General features: G+C 52.4%; 3 protein-coding genes across 3 annotated transcripts; all 3 read right to left on the bottom strand.

The window, feature by feature from the left end:
• Positions 1–41: 41 nt before the first annotated feature.
• On the bottom strand, positions 42–7026 carry HPODL_02382 (uncharacterized protein; the record flags this gene model as incomplete). Its single annotated transcript, XM_014082010.1, has 3 exons — positions 42–217; positions 607–6133; positions 6211–7026. 3 exons carry the CDS (start codon positions 7024–7026, stop codon positions 42–44), a joined length of 6519 nt encoding a protein of 2172 aa, XP_013937485.1.
• Positions 7027–10370: 3344 nt separating this feature from the next.
• HPODL_02381 (uncharacterized protein) lies at positions 10371–12086 on the bottom strand (the record flags this gene model as incomplete). The annotated part of the gene is made up of 1 exon (XM_014082009.1): positions 10371–12086. One exon carries the CDS (start codon positions 12084–12086, stop codon positions 10371–10373), a length of 1716 nt encoding a protein of 571 aa, XP_013937484.1.
• A 107-nt stretch (positions 12087–12193) lies between these two features.
• Positions 12194–13279, bottom strand: HPODL_02380 (Peptidase M20 domain-containing protein; the record flags this gene model as incomplete). The annotated part of the gene is made up of 1 exon (XM_014082008.1): positions 12194–13279. The coding sequence occupies one exon, from the start codon at positions 13277–13279 to the stop codon at positions 12194–12196; it is 1086 nt and encodes a 361-aa protein (XP_013937483.1).
• Between the last annotated feature and the right edge of the window lie 54 nt (positions 13280–13333).

Below are 13333 nucleotides of genomic sequence, written 5' to 3'. Positions count from 1 at the left end.
ATAGGGTGCGAAAATAATTTAAATACATACCTATTTAATATCTAACTCAGGATCTCGATTTTGGTCACCGAAAAGGGTTCTGTTTGGTATTTTTCCATCTGGTTCAGGGTCCAGACACTAATGCCCTGTTCCTGGTCCTTCGGTTCTACTGGCTGAGCCAGTGTTCGCAGAAATTTCTTGGCACCGGCTAGAGCCATATCTGTGGAGAGATTCATGTCTGTATCAGATAGCTCCCGGGCTATCCCTTTTGGAAGCTACGACTTCATTTCCCGAATATCCTATCAGCCAACACCATTGTACCGTAATCGTCTCTCTTTTGAAGGTCTCGTCCAAGACATCGCGCGGCGTGCTGCATCGAGTCAAAAGACAGAAAATCATTCTCCCTGATTTGATATATCTAGAATTTATATACTGGAGATTAGTATTGCAAGGGCGTGACTTAGTGTCACGAAAGAGTGTCAGTGACTTTATGGTACTAACGGTGTTATCATCTAAGAGTAGATAGTATTAAACATATACTGTAGGATTCCGTATTATATCAGACGAAGTAAAGAAGTGCCAGGAACCCGAAGAAGAGCGAAGGGGTTGCAGAGCGGGCTGCGCTACCTTCGAAAGTGGCCACCGAGCTGGCAGTGGTGAAAGAGCCAGACGCACTGCTTGAGACCGTGCTGGTGTAGAGGGTAGATTGGCTGGCAGAGTGAGAAGTTTCACTGCCGGAAGCAGCAGACGAAGTTGTCTGCGCAGAGGACGAGCCTGAGCTGGCGCCGGAGCCGGAGCCTGAGCCGGAACCTGAGCCTGAGCCGGAGCCAGCGCCAGAGGCAGAGGCAGAGCTGGAGCTGGAGTTCGAGCTGGAGCTAGCGTTGGAGTTGGAACCAGAGTTAGAGTTGGAGTTGGAGTTGGAGTTGGAGTTGGAGCTGGAGTTGGAGTTGGAGTTGGAGCCGGAGTTAGAGCTTGAGCCCGAGGTAGAATTAGAGCCCCAGCCCGAGCCGGTTGCAGAGCCACTTGCTGGTGTAGAGGTGTTCTGAGGGGTACCGGAAGCCGTGGTTTGGGCGTTGGCTTGGGCGGCGACGGACGCGGTGTTTGATGCCGCAGTCAATGACTGAGAACCAGTAGCCTGAGAATTTGCAGCCGTGTTTTCTGGATCGGAGTTGGCGGAGCTGCCAGAGCTGCCAGCGGAGCCGGAGTTAGAGCCAGAGTTAGAGCCAGAGCCAGAGCCAGAGCCAGAGCCAGCGGAGCTGGAAGAGTTTCCGGAACCAGCAGAAGAGGGGTCGGAGCTGGAAGCAGAGGCAGTGTTAGAAGCTGCTCCTGGGTCAGCAATGTTCGAAGCTCCTGGGTCAGCAACATTTGAAGCTCCAGATGCTGCGGATCCAGACGTCTGGGACGAAGAGTCCGAGCCGGAGGTAGCAGGGTCTGTGCCAGAGCCAGAAGACGAGCCAGAGGTACCCGAGGCTCCAGTTCCTGTTCCAGAGGCCGATGTGTCACTTGAGGTTCCTGTGGAGGATTCAGTAGAAGAGCTGGAGGAGCTGGAGGAGCCTGTAGAGGTGTTTGTAGAACCCGCAGAGCTATCTGTAGAGCCAGCGGAAGGATCTGAGGAGCCTGCAGATGACGTGCCAGATCCCGTGGAAGCAGTTCCAGTAGAGGAGCTAGAATTTCCTGTAGATGTGCCTGCAGTAGACTGTCCCCCAGTGCCCGTCGAGGATCCTCCAGTGTTAGTGGAAGATCCTGCGGACTCTGAGCCTGTGGAGCTTGGGTCGCTGGAGGAAGCGGAGTTGGAGACAGTGGAGCTGGCACCAGTGGAACTCGAGCCGGCGGAGGTAGCAGACTCCGTAGATGTCTCAGACGAGGCTCCTGAGGTAGCTCCCGAAGTAGCTCCCGTAGCAGCTGCCGTTGAAGTGCCGCTCGAAGCTCCAGTGCTACTTTCCGCAGAGGTAGGATCAGTCGAAGCTGAGGTAGCCTCGGTGGATGCTCCCGTTGAAGCTCCAGAAGCAGAATCTGTCGAAGCTCCGCTTGTAGCCTGCGAGGACTGTGCCTCAGTCTGCGACTGCGTGCCAGAAGTCAGTGTGCACGTTGGGCAGACGGTGCTTGCTTCGGAGCTGCTGCTTGTGTTCTCAGAGCTGGAAGTGCATGTAGGACAAACGGTGCTGGTGCACGTTGGGCACACGGTAGAGGATGATGTGCATGTTGGGCAGGCAGTTCCACTTTCGGACGTGGCAGAGGAAGTCGAGCTTGCAGGGTCTGTGCCAGAGGCCTGTGAAGATGTGGCGAGAGATGTGGCGTTTCCACTTCCTGACGTGGCTGAGGAAGAGCTGCTGCTGGATGCAGTGTCCGTGGCCGTGGATGTCACACCAGACGAGGCTCCTGTTGAGGCGCCAGACGAGCTGGAGCTCTGTGGTTGTCCGGATGTAGATTCGGAAGTCAGGGAGGTGGCAGCGGAACTGCTCAGGCTGCTGGTAACTGATCCACTAGAGCTAGTAGCCGAATCTGGCGCCGAGGAGGCGGTAATCGAGTTGAGGCTGGTACGGGAACTAGAGGAGGCAGTTGGAGTAGCGACGGATGAGGTATTGAAGTAGCCAGAGAAGCTAGAGCTTAGACTGGAGGCGGCGCTGGTACCGGAGCTGGTGCCAGAGCTGGTGCCAGAGCTGGATGCGCTGCTAGAGCCCGATCTGGTACTTTGGCCTGAGGTTGCGGTTTGGCCAGAGCTGTTGGTGGCACTAGAGGACAATGCACTGGTACTTTGGCTAGAGCCGCCTGACGGATCGCCGCTGGAAGCAGAGCTGTAAGTAGAACCGCTGGATGTGACGCTGGTCTGGCCGGAAGCGTAGCTAGAACCACTGGAAGCAGTGTTGCTAGAGCCACTAGATCCGTTGGTGCTGCTGGAGGAGCTACCCGCTCCGCTCGACGTTGCCGTGAGGGAGTTGGAGAAGCCGCTCGAGGCAGTGTTAGGATCGCTGGAGGTTGCACTGGAAGCACTAGAAGCACTAGAAGCAGCACTAGATGTACTCACTCCTGTGACCTGGCTTGAAGCGCTGTTGGAAATAGCGCTGGAGGCAGTACTGGAGACACCGCTGGAGACACCACTGGAGCTGCCGGTAGAAACACTGGAAGCTCCACTAGATCCACTAGAGACACTGCCAGAAGCGGTAGAGACAGCAACTGAACTAGAACCGTTAGACGAAGCACTGCTGGATGAGCTGTTTTGGTTGGATGTTGCAGTTGACGCTCCGGAGGTTGCGCTAGAGCCGCTTGAATTGTATCCTGAAGTGCCTGTTGAAGCAGAGCTGGAGCCATAGGTGGAAGCGCCGCTCGTTGCAGTAATCTGGCTAGAGCCAGAAGCACTGCTGGAGCCGTACGTGGATGCTCCACTGGATGCCCCACTGGATGCCCCCGTGTTGCTAGAGACGGCAGATGACTGGCCATTAGTGCTGGAAGCAGTGGAGCCAGGCTGGCTAGCTGATTGAGAGGTGCCCGCCGTACTGGAGGCTCTGGCAGAGGTGTTGCCGGCACTGGAAGAGTTTTGGCCAGACGAGGTTTGGCCAGACGAGGAAGCAGAGTTGGAGCCAGAGGAGGCGGTGGTCTGGCTAGAGTTGGCATTCGAGGCACTGCTGTAGCTCGACACTCCACTTGATGCCGTACTTTGGCTAGAGTTGGCACTGGAGGCACCACTTGTAGCACTGGAAGCACCGCTTTGGCTGGCTCCACTGGTGTTGCTGTAGCTGGAGACACTTGACGCCCGACTAGTGGTGGAAGTATTCGAGGCCGAGTTTTGGCTGGAAGCTCCGCTCTGAGCAGATGTGAGGCTAGAAGCACCGGTTGCAGAGCTGGAGCCAGAAGCTGTCACAGTGGAGAAGCCACTAGATGCATTGCTGGATGCACCAGAGCTGCCAGATGAAGTAGAGATGCCAGAGGATCCGCTCGAAGTAGCACTGAGTCGGCTAGAGACTCCAGATGAGCTGCTGGAAGCGCCACTGGAAACTCCACTGCTGGCTCCGCTGCTGGCTCCACTGGTGGCCCCACTTGAGGCTCCACTGGAGGTTCCACTGGATTGAGTATTAGAGACAACAGACGAAAGACCAAGGGTGCGGCTGGAGGCGCCAGACTGACTTTGGTTAGAGTTGGTTGCACTAGCACTGCTGCCATTAGAAGTGCCGCTGGTCCTGGAAGAGCCAGAGGAGCCAGAGGAGCCAGCCGAAGTGGAAGCACTGCTTGATTGGCCAGTGCCAGCATTCGAAGAGCCAGACGCACTGCTGTAGCTGCCACTGGAAGCAGTGCCAGAAGTGTTGGCTGCTTGGCTAGAAGCACTGGATGTGCCTGTGGTGCCAGAAGCGACACTTGAGGCCCTGGTAGAGCTGGAAGCGTATGAACTGGTGTTCAGGACACTGGAGCCACTAGAACCGCTAGAACCGCTCGAACCACTCGTTGCACTGGTTGCACTAGAAGCAGAGTTCTGGCCAGAAGTTGCACTGTTCTGGCTGGAGACTCCGCTGGAAGTACTGGAGCTCCGGTAAGACGAGGATCCAGCACTAGCCGATGAAGCAGAAACTCTGCTGCTTGGAGCGCTGGAGCTTCCAGAAGTACCACTGGATGATAAAGTAGAGCTTGCACTCGAAGCACCGTAGCTGGATGCACCGCTGGATGCTCCGCTAGATGCATTGGATGCTCCACTGGCAGAAGTGCTGCCTGCAGAGCCGGACGAGGTGGAAGCTGAGGATCCACTAGAACCAGTTGAGCTAGCTTGGCTTGAGGTCACCGGGACAGAGCTGTAGCTAGCAGTGCTGGAAAGTCCTGAGGTCGACTGAGTGGAGCCAGACGAGGAGCCGGAAATCTGTGAGCTGGAGCCGGAAGAGGTTCCGCTGGTAGCCGATGCACTGGATCCTTGGTTGGAGGCAGTGGAAGACTGGCTTGAGGCAGACGATGCGTTAGAAGCGGCATTGCTCGAGGTGGCTGAGGCAGAGCTAGAGCTAGAGCTAGAGCCATAACTTGAGCCAGATGTAGCAGTGCTTGATCCGTAGACTGAGCTAGAGGCGGCAGTGCTGGAGCCATAACTTGAATTAGGGCTGGAAGAGCTAGAGCCCGCATTTGAGGCAGAGCTAGAGCTGGAAGAGCTTGCACCGGAGCTTGCGGTGCTTGATCCATAACTTGAGCCTGAGGTGGCAGAACTCAAACCAGAGCCAGTGGAACTTGAGCCATAACTGGAACCAGAAGTAGCAGAGCTCAAACCAGAGCTGGCAGTGCTTGATCCATAACTTGAGCTAGAGCTTGAAGAATTAGAACTTGAGGTAGCAGAGCTGGAAGAGCTTGAGCCATAGCTGGAACCAGAGGTGACGGCGCTAGAGCTAGAGCCAGAGCTTGAGCTTGAGTTTGAGCCAGCAGAGCTGGAGGAGCTAGAGCCAGAGCCGGCAGTGCTTGATCCATAACTTGAGGCTGGTGTGGCAGAGCTTGAACCGGAGCCAGTGGAACTTGAGCCATAACTGGAACCAGAGCTGGCAGTGCTTGATGCATAACTAGAACCAGAAGTGGCAGAGCTTGAACCAGAGCCAGTGGAACTCGAAGCATAGCTGGAACCAGAGGTGGCAGCGCTAGAGCTAGAGCCATAACTTGAATTTGAGCTAGCAGAGCTGGAGGAGCTAGAGCCAGAGCCGGCAGTGCTTGATCCATAACTTGAGGCTGGTGTGGCAGAGCTAGAGCCAGAGCTGGCAGTGCTTGATCCATAACTGGAACCAGAAGTGGCAGAGGTCGAACCAGAACTGACAGTGCTTGATGCATAACTTGAGCCTGAAGTGGCAGAGCTAGAAGAATTCAAATTAGAGGTAGCACTGCTTGATGCATAACCTGAGCCAGACGTAGCAGAGCTAGAGCCAGAGCCAGTAGCGCTTGATCCATAACTTGAGCCAGAAGTGGCGGCACTGGAACCAGAGACAGCAGAGCTGGAAGAGCTTGAGGCAGGGGTAGTGCTAGAGCCATAACTGGACCCTGAGCTAGCAGAGCCGGAAGAGCTGGAACCTGAGCCGCTAGAGGTAGATCCATAACTTGAGCTAGAGGTGGCAGCGCTTGATGCATAACCCGAGTTCGAGCTAGCAGAGGTGGAAGAATTTGAATTAGAGGTAGCACTGCTTGATGCGTAACTGAGCCAGAGCTGGAAGAGCTTGCGCCAGTGCCACTAGAGCTTGATCCATAACTGGAACCAGAGGTTGGGGCACTAGAACCAGAGACAGCAGAGCTGGAAGAACTGGAACCTGAGCCGCTAGAGGTAGATCCATAACTTGATCTAGAGGTGGCGGTGCTTGACGCATAACCTGAGTTTGAGGTAGCAGAGCTGGAAGAGCTAGAACCTGAGGTAGCAGTGCTAGATCCAGAACCTGAGCCAGAGCTAGAACGGCTGGACGAGCCTGATCCGTTACTTGATGCAGATCTGGCAGTGGTAGCAGAGTTTGAGGCATTACTTGAAGCAGAGCTAGCAGAGCTGGATCCGTTTGAAGCCTGGCTGGAAGCTGAGCTTTGGCTTGAAGAAGACCTGGAAACCGTTGTCTGGCCAGAAGTCTGGCCAGAAGTCTGTCTGGACGAAGCAGAATAATAACTCGAAGCGGCGGTCGAGGATGCAGACCTCGTGCTAGAGGCCGAGAGGCTACTCAAGGTGGAACTGGATCCCGTAGAGGCCGATGACGAGTTGCGGTAGCTGGTGGAAGAGCTGCCAGAGCTGGCAGAACTGGCAGAGGAAGATGGGTTAACTCCGGAGCCGGAAGAATAAGTCACCGAGGTAAGCGTCGAACCTGATTGCGTCAAGCTGGTAGAGCCGGCGGAGTTGGAGACAGATGAGACAAGCGACGTCGAGCCGGAAATAGTGGACGAACCAGAGTTGGAGCTAGTAGAATTTGAGGTGTCTGACACCGGCACACAGACAGAGTACCATTCGCTCTGGTACTGACAGTAGTAGTCGTCGCTGCAACAGTCGGTTGGGCCAATCCAGAGAACACCTCCACACTGGATGCCGTCAAGACTACACCACCAGTCCGCGGCAGAGGCCGACATTGCCAAAAGCAAAGTCGAAAACACAAGGTGGAAAAGCATGGGGTATCTAGGGATTTGAAAAGTTGGAACGGTGCTGCAAAGGTGGGAGGAAATGGAGCCTTTTTATTCACTCACCAAGAGAGACATCGTACAATGCGGCTCATTCGATACTGCTGGAAACGAGCAGGTCTCGGGGCTTCTCAAGCTTGAGAGACAAGCAAAATGTTGGCACCCAAAGGATGCGTTTGCAGGATGTATAGAAAAACGCATCTCCCCATGCATAAATTCTGCATTGTCAAACTGCATTTCTGTCCCGTTTCTGCAAACACTTACTAGCCGAGACCTTATTCAAACATATGATCTGCGTCTCGCACAAATGCGGAAACATCCCAGATTTCTGGCTGTACGTGATACATCTTCAATTCTCGGCGCGCTTGCCAGCCCAAAATCCGGGCTTTACCGACCATCGTTGCGCCTACTCCACGCTTGGACCAAAAGCAATTCAAGTCCCAGAATAAGGGTGGGGTGGTCAGCTAAAAATATTCAATTTTGCTTGCTCCCGGGACTGGCATGATAGATTCCCATCTACGCAAGCGCAGAATTGGGACGGATACAACCAGCGAAATCACTTAGTTCACACAATTCAAATACCAGTCACTGCCCCACTTGCAATTTCCTAAACATGTCAAGGCAGCGTCCGGTGTGGTTTTCGGGCCCTCATGCAGCGAACACTGTCGAAATTCAATCCAGAAATTTGCAGCCTACTACAGAGAATACGAGATAGCCGATTGCACGGCTGAAGCCGGTGCGAATACGCGGGATTTTGTTCTTTGGAGTTCGCGCGCATGAATGTGCATACCCTCGTGCACGGTCTGTCATGCAGCGAAACTGTATGGAAACCAGTCAGATTCGAGCACTGCGCAGCCTGCATACAAAGTTTTTCACGAGCCTCTAAGCACCAGTCAGCTGAAATTCTGCAAATTTCAATTATCCTCCATATGTACAATATCTGTTAATGCCACGAATTGGGGCTTCCCAGCCCGATTATTCTCTAGAACCAAGCGTAACCTTGGTCCAGTCCACGCCCAGGTCATCACAATTATCGTATTGCTCAGCCGCGTTGGGAAACACTTGCGTCACACAATAGCAGCCCTATGCAAGTCACAATCGAGCAGACTTTCTCTGCGGGCTTGTTTCATTTCGTCGTCCACATCGTAATTGAAATTCGTGGCGCCTTCGCTGCGCACGCTCACTGCAAGATGCTCAGCTTCGCCTGTCCCAGATCATTCGGCTAAATCTGCCCGGTCTCGACAGAGAGCCCATGATCTGCGCAAACCTTCCGATCGACTATAGGATTTGGGTTGCGGAAATTGAAGTATGTAAAAATCCCATTCTGTGCTCCGTACGTCGCACCTCCGCCATAAGCCTCTCCATTTTCGCAGACCTCGCTGTGCAGATGTCTGAACGTGCTTAGCTGGGCCAGCATTTGCAAAACCGGGCCGTCCTCGCAGGTATACGACGACCCCGATGCCACCGCTGCTGCAAAGCTCACCTGGGCACCAATCTTAACAATCCTGTCTTGCGCAGCCTGCTGCATCTCCATCTCCAACGCACCCACTGCGTGCCCCCAATTGGAATCGCTCGCCGTATCGGGCAACCGGTTCTTCTGTGTCCACACATTTGTGCTAGCAGTCGTGACTATAATCTTGAAATTTCAGGCCAAAAGCAAAATGCTTTGAGTTTGTTTCAGTGCAGCACATACTTTTTCCAGCCGATTCGGCTCGTCCAAAGCCCGCAGGTCGTTTAAAAACGATACCTGCTCAGTTCCCCCAATAGCCGCTGCAGCTTGGCTGACTCAAAAACCCGTGCGTAGCTGTGGCCGCTGCTGGCGGTCACACTAACTTCGCTCAACGGGTCTTCACCAGAACGCTCAGCTTGTCTGGTTTGTCGGAATTTGTCTCTGCAAGCAGCAAATGGCACAGGTCGAGCAGCGATTCAAAGTTCCAGTTCATAACCACGTCGTCAGGCGAACTGTGCGAAAACGCCTTGGCGAGATTTCACCCGTGTACTGCTGGATCTCGTCCATGATCAGCAACATGGACTTGATTTCGTGCAAAGCTTCGTCAGACAGTCCGTTCACCAGCTCCAACCACAGCTCGGCAGACGAGATCGTCTTGGGCGGCCCTCTCGCCCGCAGCTTGGTGCCGCCCGTGTTTTTTAGGTTCAGAGGTCTTCCTATTTGCTCTGGTTCTCCAGTAGCTTCAATACACGCTTGTACGCGCTTGTGCAGTATCTGACAGCACCTGCCTGCCCTTGTCGTCCAGACTTTCGATCTTCTTTTTCAACTACTGCTGCTTACGGCAAAAATCTGTCTTCCAGCCCATTGTCCGGAGACATCGTATTGTGGAAGTAGGGAGCGTCCAGAATGTACTTGTCGATGCGCTCTGTAGACAGGGCGTCGCCGTGAAAAGCGTGCTCCTCTCTAAACCTGTATTCACGCTGTCGCACTTGAGTCTCTCGAATGGGCCACCTTGTTGAGCCACCCCGGCACAAGCGAGCTCAGCAGGTTGAGCCCAACGGCGCGCCGGTGGATCGTCGCATCGATATTTGCCCCGCAAATTCGGCCATTTTGGTCCTTTACACGTCGTCCGGCCGGCCACAGTACGAGGTCAACGACCCCTTGTGCTGTCTTTCCAGCGGCAAAAGCGGTCCACGGGGCCCACCACGCACAACCAGGCGTTGCATTGTTGGACGGACGATCGTGTCTGGCGTAGGAATCGAGTAGATCCTCATACACCAGGTTTGTCGTCTTGGCCAGTGCCCCCTGGAGTTATGGAGCGAGGGGTAGATCGCCTCCTCGAGCCTGACTAAGGATCAATTCCCAGAATCCAACATCTGGTGCTTCATCTCGTCGTACACCAGCCCTTGAATCACAGCGGACCGGCCCGGTTTAGGCTTTCTCGTATGCCAGCCGCTAACCCTCCTGGTAGAAGTGGTCCTCGAACAGTAGCAGGTTCAATGCCATGTCCAAACACATCAATCAAGTTATATAAATCCGTCGGGTGAGGTGGCAAGTGGGTAGAGAGGTAGATGTGGCCGGTCATGGCATTCATGTAATCGGCGAGCGATTGGTTGAGCATCTTGAAAAACAGGTCGCGCACGGGGAATTTTTCGAATCCGCACAGCGTAGCGTATAATACCTCATTCTATCGGCTAGATTTGTCTTTCACGCCATGCTGAAGACGATTTTTGTGTCCTGGCTGTCGGAAAGATGGTATTTTTCGCGTGCTACAAAGAAATCAAGGCAGTCAAATGAAAAAAATTAAATAAAGTAGAAAATAAAAATATAAATCGATAAATAGTGTCTATTTATTTTCAAGGTTGTTTTCCTCGATAAACCATGTACTTGCCGTTGCCGCAATAGCTGTGATCACAATATAAATGAAGACAGCATGACAAGATGAGTCGTAGGCAGATATGACTGCATTGCGGGCGAATTCGGGACATTTTGTGTGGGCGTAAATGGTGCTGTGCAGTGCCTTATCTATTATCTGAGCGAGTTTCTCAGGAGAGTTGAACTCTGGGGGCACGTTGGTGAGATTAGAAAAATTGTTGCGCAAATCACGCGATAAGAAGCCTTGCAGTATTGCAGAGGCAATCGACACGCCAATTGTTGATCCCGTAGATCTGAATCCGTATTGAATCGAAGTCACGAGGGCCTGCTCTTTGGTAGTGACAGAAGAAATCATGGCAATCAGGTCGACTGTGATCACGGCACCAGTACCTAATCTTGACGGCACCAGCACTGCATACTCAAAAAATGAGCTACTCTCCGGCTTGAGCGTGTACACAAGCGTGCTTCCCAAAATTGCAAGAAGTCCGTACATGTGCATCGCGACTCGGTACTTTCCAGTCTTTTTGATTCTGTAACCGGCATATAGCGACCCCACTGAAATGGCCACTGCAGCTGGAAGCAGACGTATTCCGCTCTCCATGGATGTCATGTTTTTCACTGAAAGCCAGTAGAATGGAACATAGTAGATGATGGAAAACACGTTCATTGAAGTGAACCAGCAGTTCAATGAGGAGCTAAGGACAGTCCTGTTGGCCAGTAGTTGGACGGGAATAACAGGCTCAGCAGCCACTTTCAGCTCATAGAAATAGAAGAGCGTCATGAAGATGGTACCCGAGACCAGTAGAGCCTTGAACTCCAGACTTGAATAGGCAAACTCCTTGCCCCCTGAGGAGGCAGCGTACATTAAAAGCAACAATGACGCCACTAGCAGTGAGGAGCCTACAAAGTCCATCGTCTTCACCTTCTTCCAAACACCATGGCCCTCCAGTCCACGACCTGGTGAACCTTTAGGTAGCTCCAAAAAGAAGAAAACGAGCACAGCGGAAAGGAGGCAGATAGGCACTTGGACCAAAAATGCTGACCTCCAGCCAAAGTAGTGGTGGAAAAATCCAGCAACAACTCCGCCGCTTGCTGTTCCAAAGCCAAACGCTATATTCATATAGCCCTGGTATAAACCTCTTTGACGAGTAGCGATCACGTCTGATAACGTGATTGTGGACAATGTGTTGAAGCCACCACCTCCTATACCGGTGATGAATCTTCCAAAGACAAGAACCCAGAAGGAGCTTGTAACTCCACAGAGTAGGCATCCAAAACCAAATAGCACAGTACAGATGATGGTGATGCTTCTGCGGCCAAAGATATCGGATATTTTCCCAAATAGTGGCTGGAAGGCAGCACAGGCTAGCAAATAGCTCGTCGCGAGCCACGAAGAATTTGTAAGCTGGTTCAAGTCGCTGGATATCACACTCAGTAAAGTGGCCACAATGGTAGCGTCCAGTGAGGACAAGAAAACATTGACAAAAAGGCAGCACAAAATAATTTTGAGATGTGAGGGTGATATTCCACCAGCTGGTTTCTGAAGCTCTACGGCGCCGTATTGCCCAAAAGACGCCAAGGACGACTCATCCGTGTTGTCCCCTTCAATATCTTTCGCCACCTCGCGAGCCACAATGGCAGCAGACCCTCCCGAAGGATCTTGTAAAAGCGGTGTTTCTTCCGGCATTGAAAAATAATAGATAGTGAGACTTTTTCATCTTAGTCATGAAAAAATATCTCAGCTCCCGGCGATCAATTTCCGTCTTTAATTAAATTTCCGATCTTGTTACTCCGCTATATATTATATTTCACAATGGACTTGTATCCGCGGACAGCCTCATACAAATCTCCAGGCAGAATGTACTCCTCGGCACTATGTGCCACAAGAATGGAGCCTGGACCGTATAAATACCGCTTGGCAGTCTTGCCCTTGAAATAAGGAATATCAGTGGCATAGGAGCATGCCACCAATTCGAAGCCCGGAACGTCGTGGTCCAAATATTGTGGCTCCAGCATTTGAACGATCGAGTAGTTAGAGTGAGAAGTGGAAAAAATCCTGTCCACAGTCCGATTAACTAGCTGAATGTCTTCTGCCACCCTTATGTATATTTCTGCCTTTGCTGAAGGAGCAAGTAAATTGGCAGCTAACCCGCCATGAAAAGTGCCAATATTGACTGTAGTTGGACCGAGGAGACTGGAATAAGGAAATTCTTGCTGCAGAAGATGCTCTATTCTGCCAAGCAGGTACTCCACAGCACTGAAACCCTGTTCCGGGTATCCTGAGTGACATGACACGCCCACGGCATTGACATCAAAACGAAAATTACCCTTGTGTCCAACGCTAAGTTTGTTATCTGTTGGTTCACCAACAATGACTGCATTTGACCAGGAAGCATTGAGGTCGTTGACGGCAGTGAAAGAGCCTATACCGTTATATTCTTCTCCCACAACAAACAAGAGAGCCAAGTCACCTTCACGAATAATTTTCTCGTCCCAAAGCTCCAAAAAAGCAAACACCTGAGAAGCAACACTTCCTTTGGCGTCGCAGGCTCCACGCACATGTATTTCGTCTCCTTCAAGATGGTATGGTATCTTTCCAGCAGGATTAGTGTCTATATGAGAGGTCAGCAATACCTTAGTATTCCTTTGGTCTCCCAAGTAAGCATAAACATTCTCGCGTCCTTCTTCAACGAGCTGCAACTCAACGGTCAGTCCCCGGGCAGAAAGATAATCAGCCAGATAATGCACGACGTCGTATTCGTTCCCAACCTCGGAGTCAATCTGTGTGATCTCCTTATGGAACTCGACCAGCGATCTTTCCCTCAAAGGGACTTGTATGGCAACGGCAGCCAGTACGTACAAAAAGAAAGCCCAAAACATCGCTGGCTAACATTTTTCATCTCGCCGGATTTTATTTACCGGGACTCTATCTCA

The sequence above is a fragment of the Ogataea parapolymorpha genome, chromosome I (genome assembly GCF_000187245.1).
Source record: "Ogataea parapolymorpha DL-1 chromosome I, whole genome shotgun sequence".
Lineage (NCBI taxonomy): Eukaryota > Fungi > Ascomycota > Pichiomycetes > Pichiales > Pichiaceae > Ogataea > Ogataea parapolymorpha.
The sequence above is the reverse complement of the archived record's forward strand: the minus strand, read 5'-3'. Positions and strand labels throughout refer to the sequence as shown.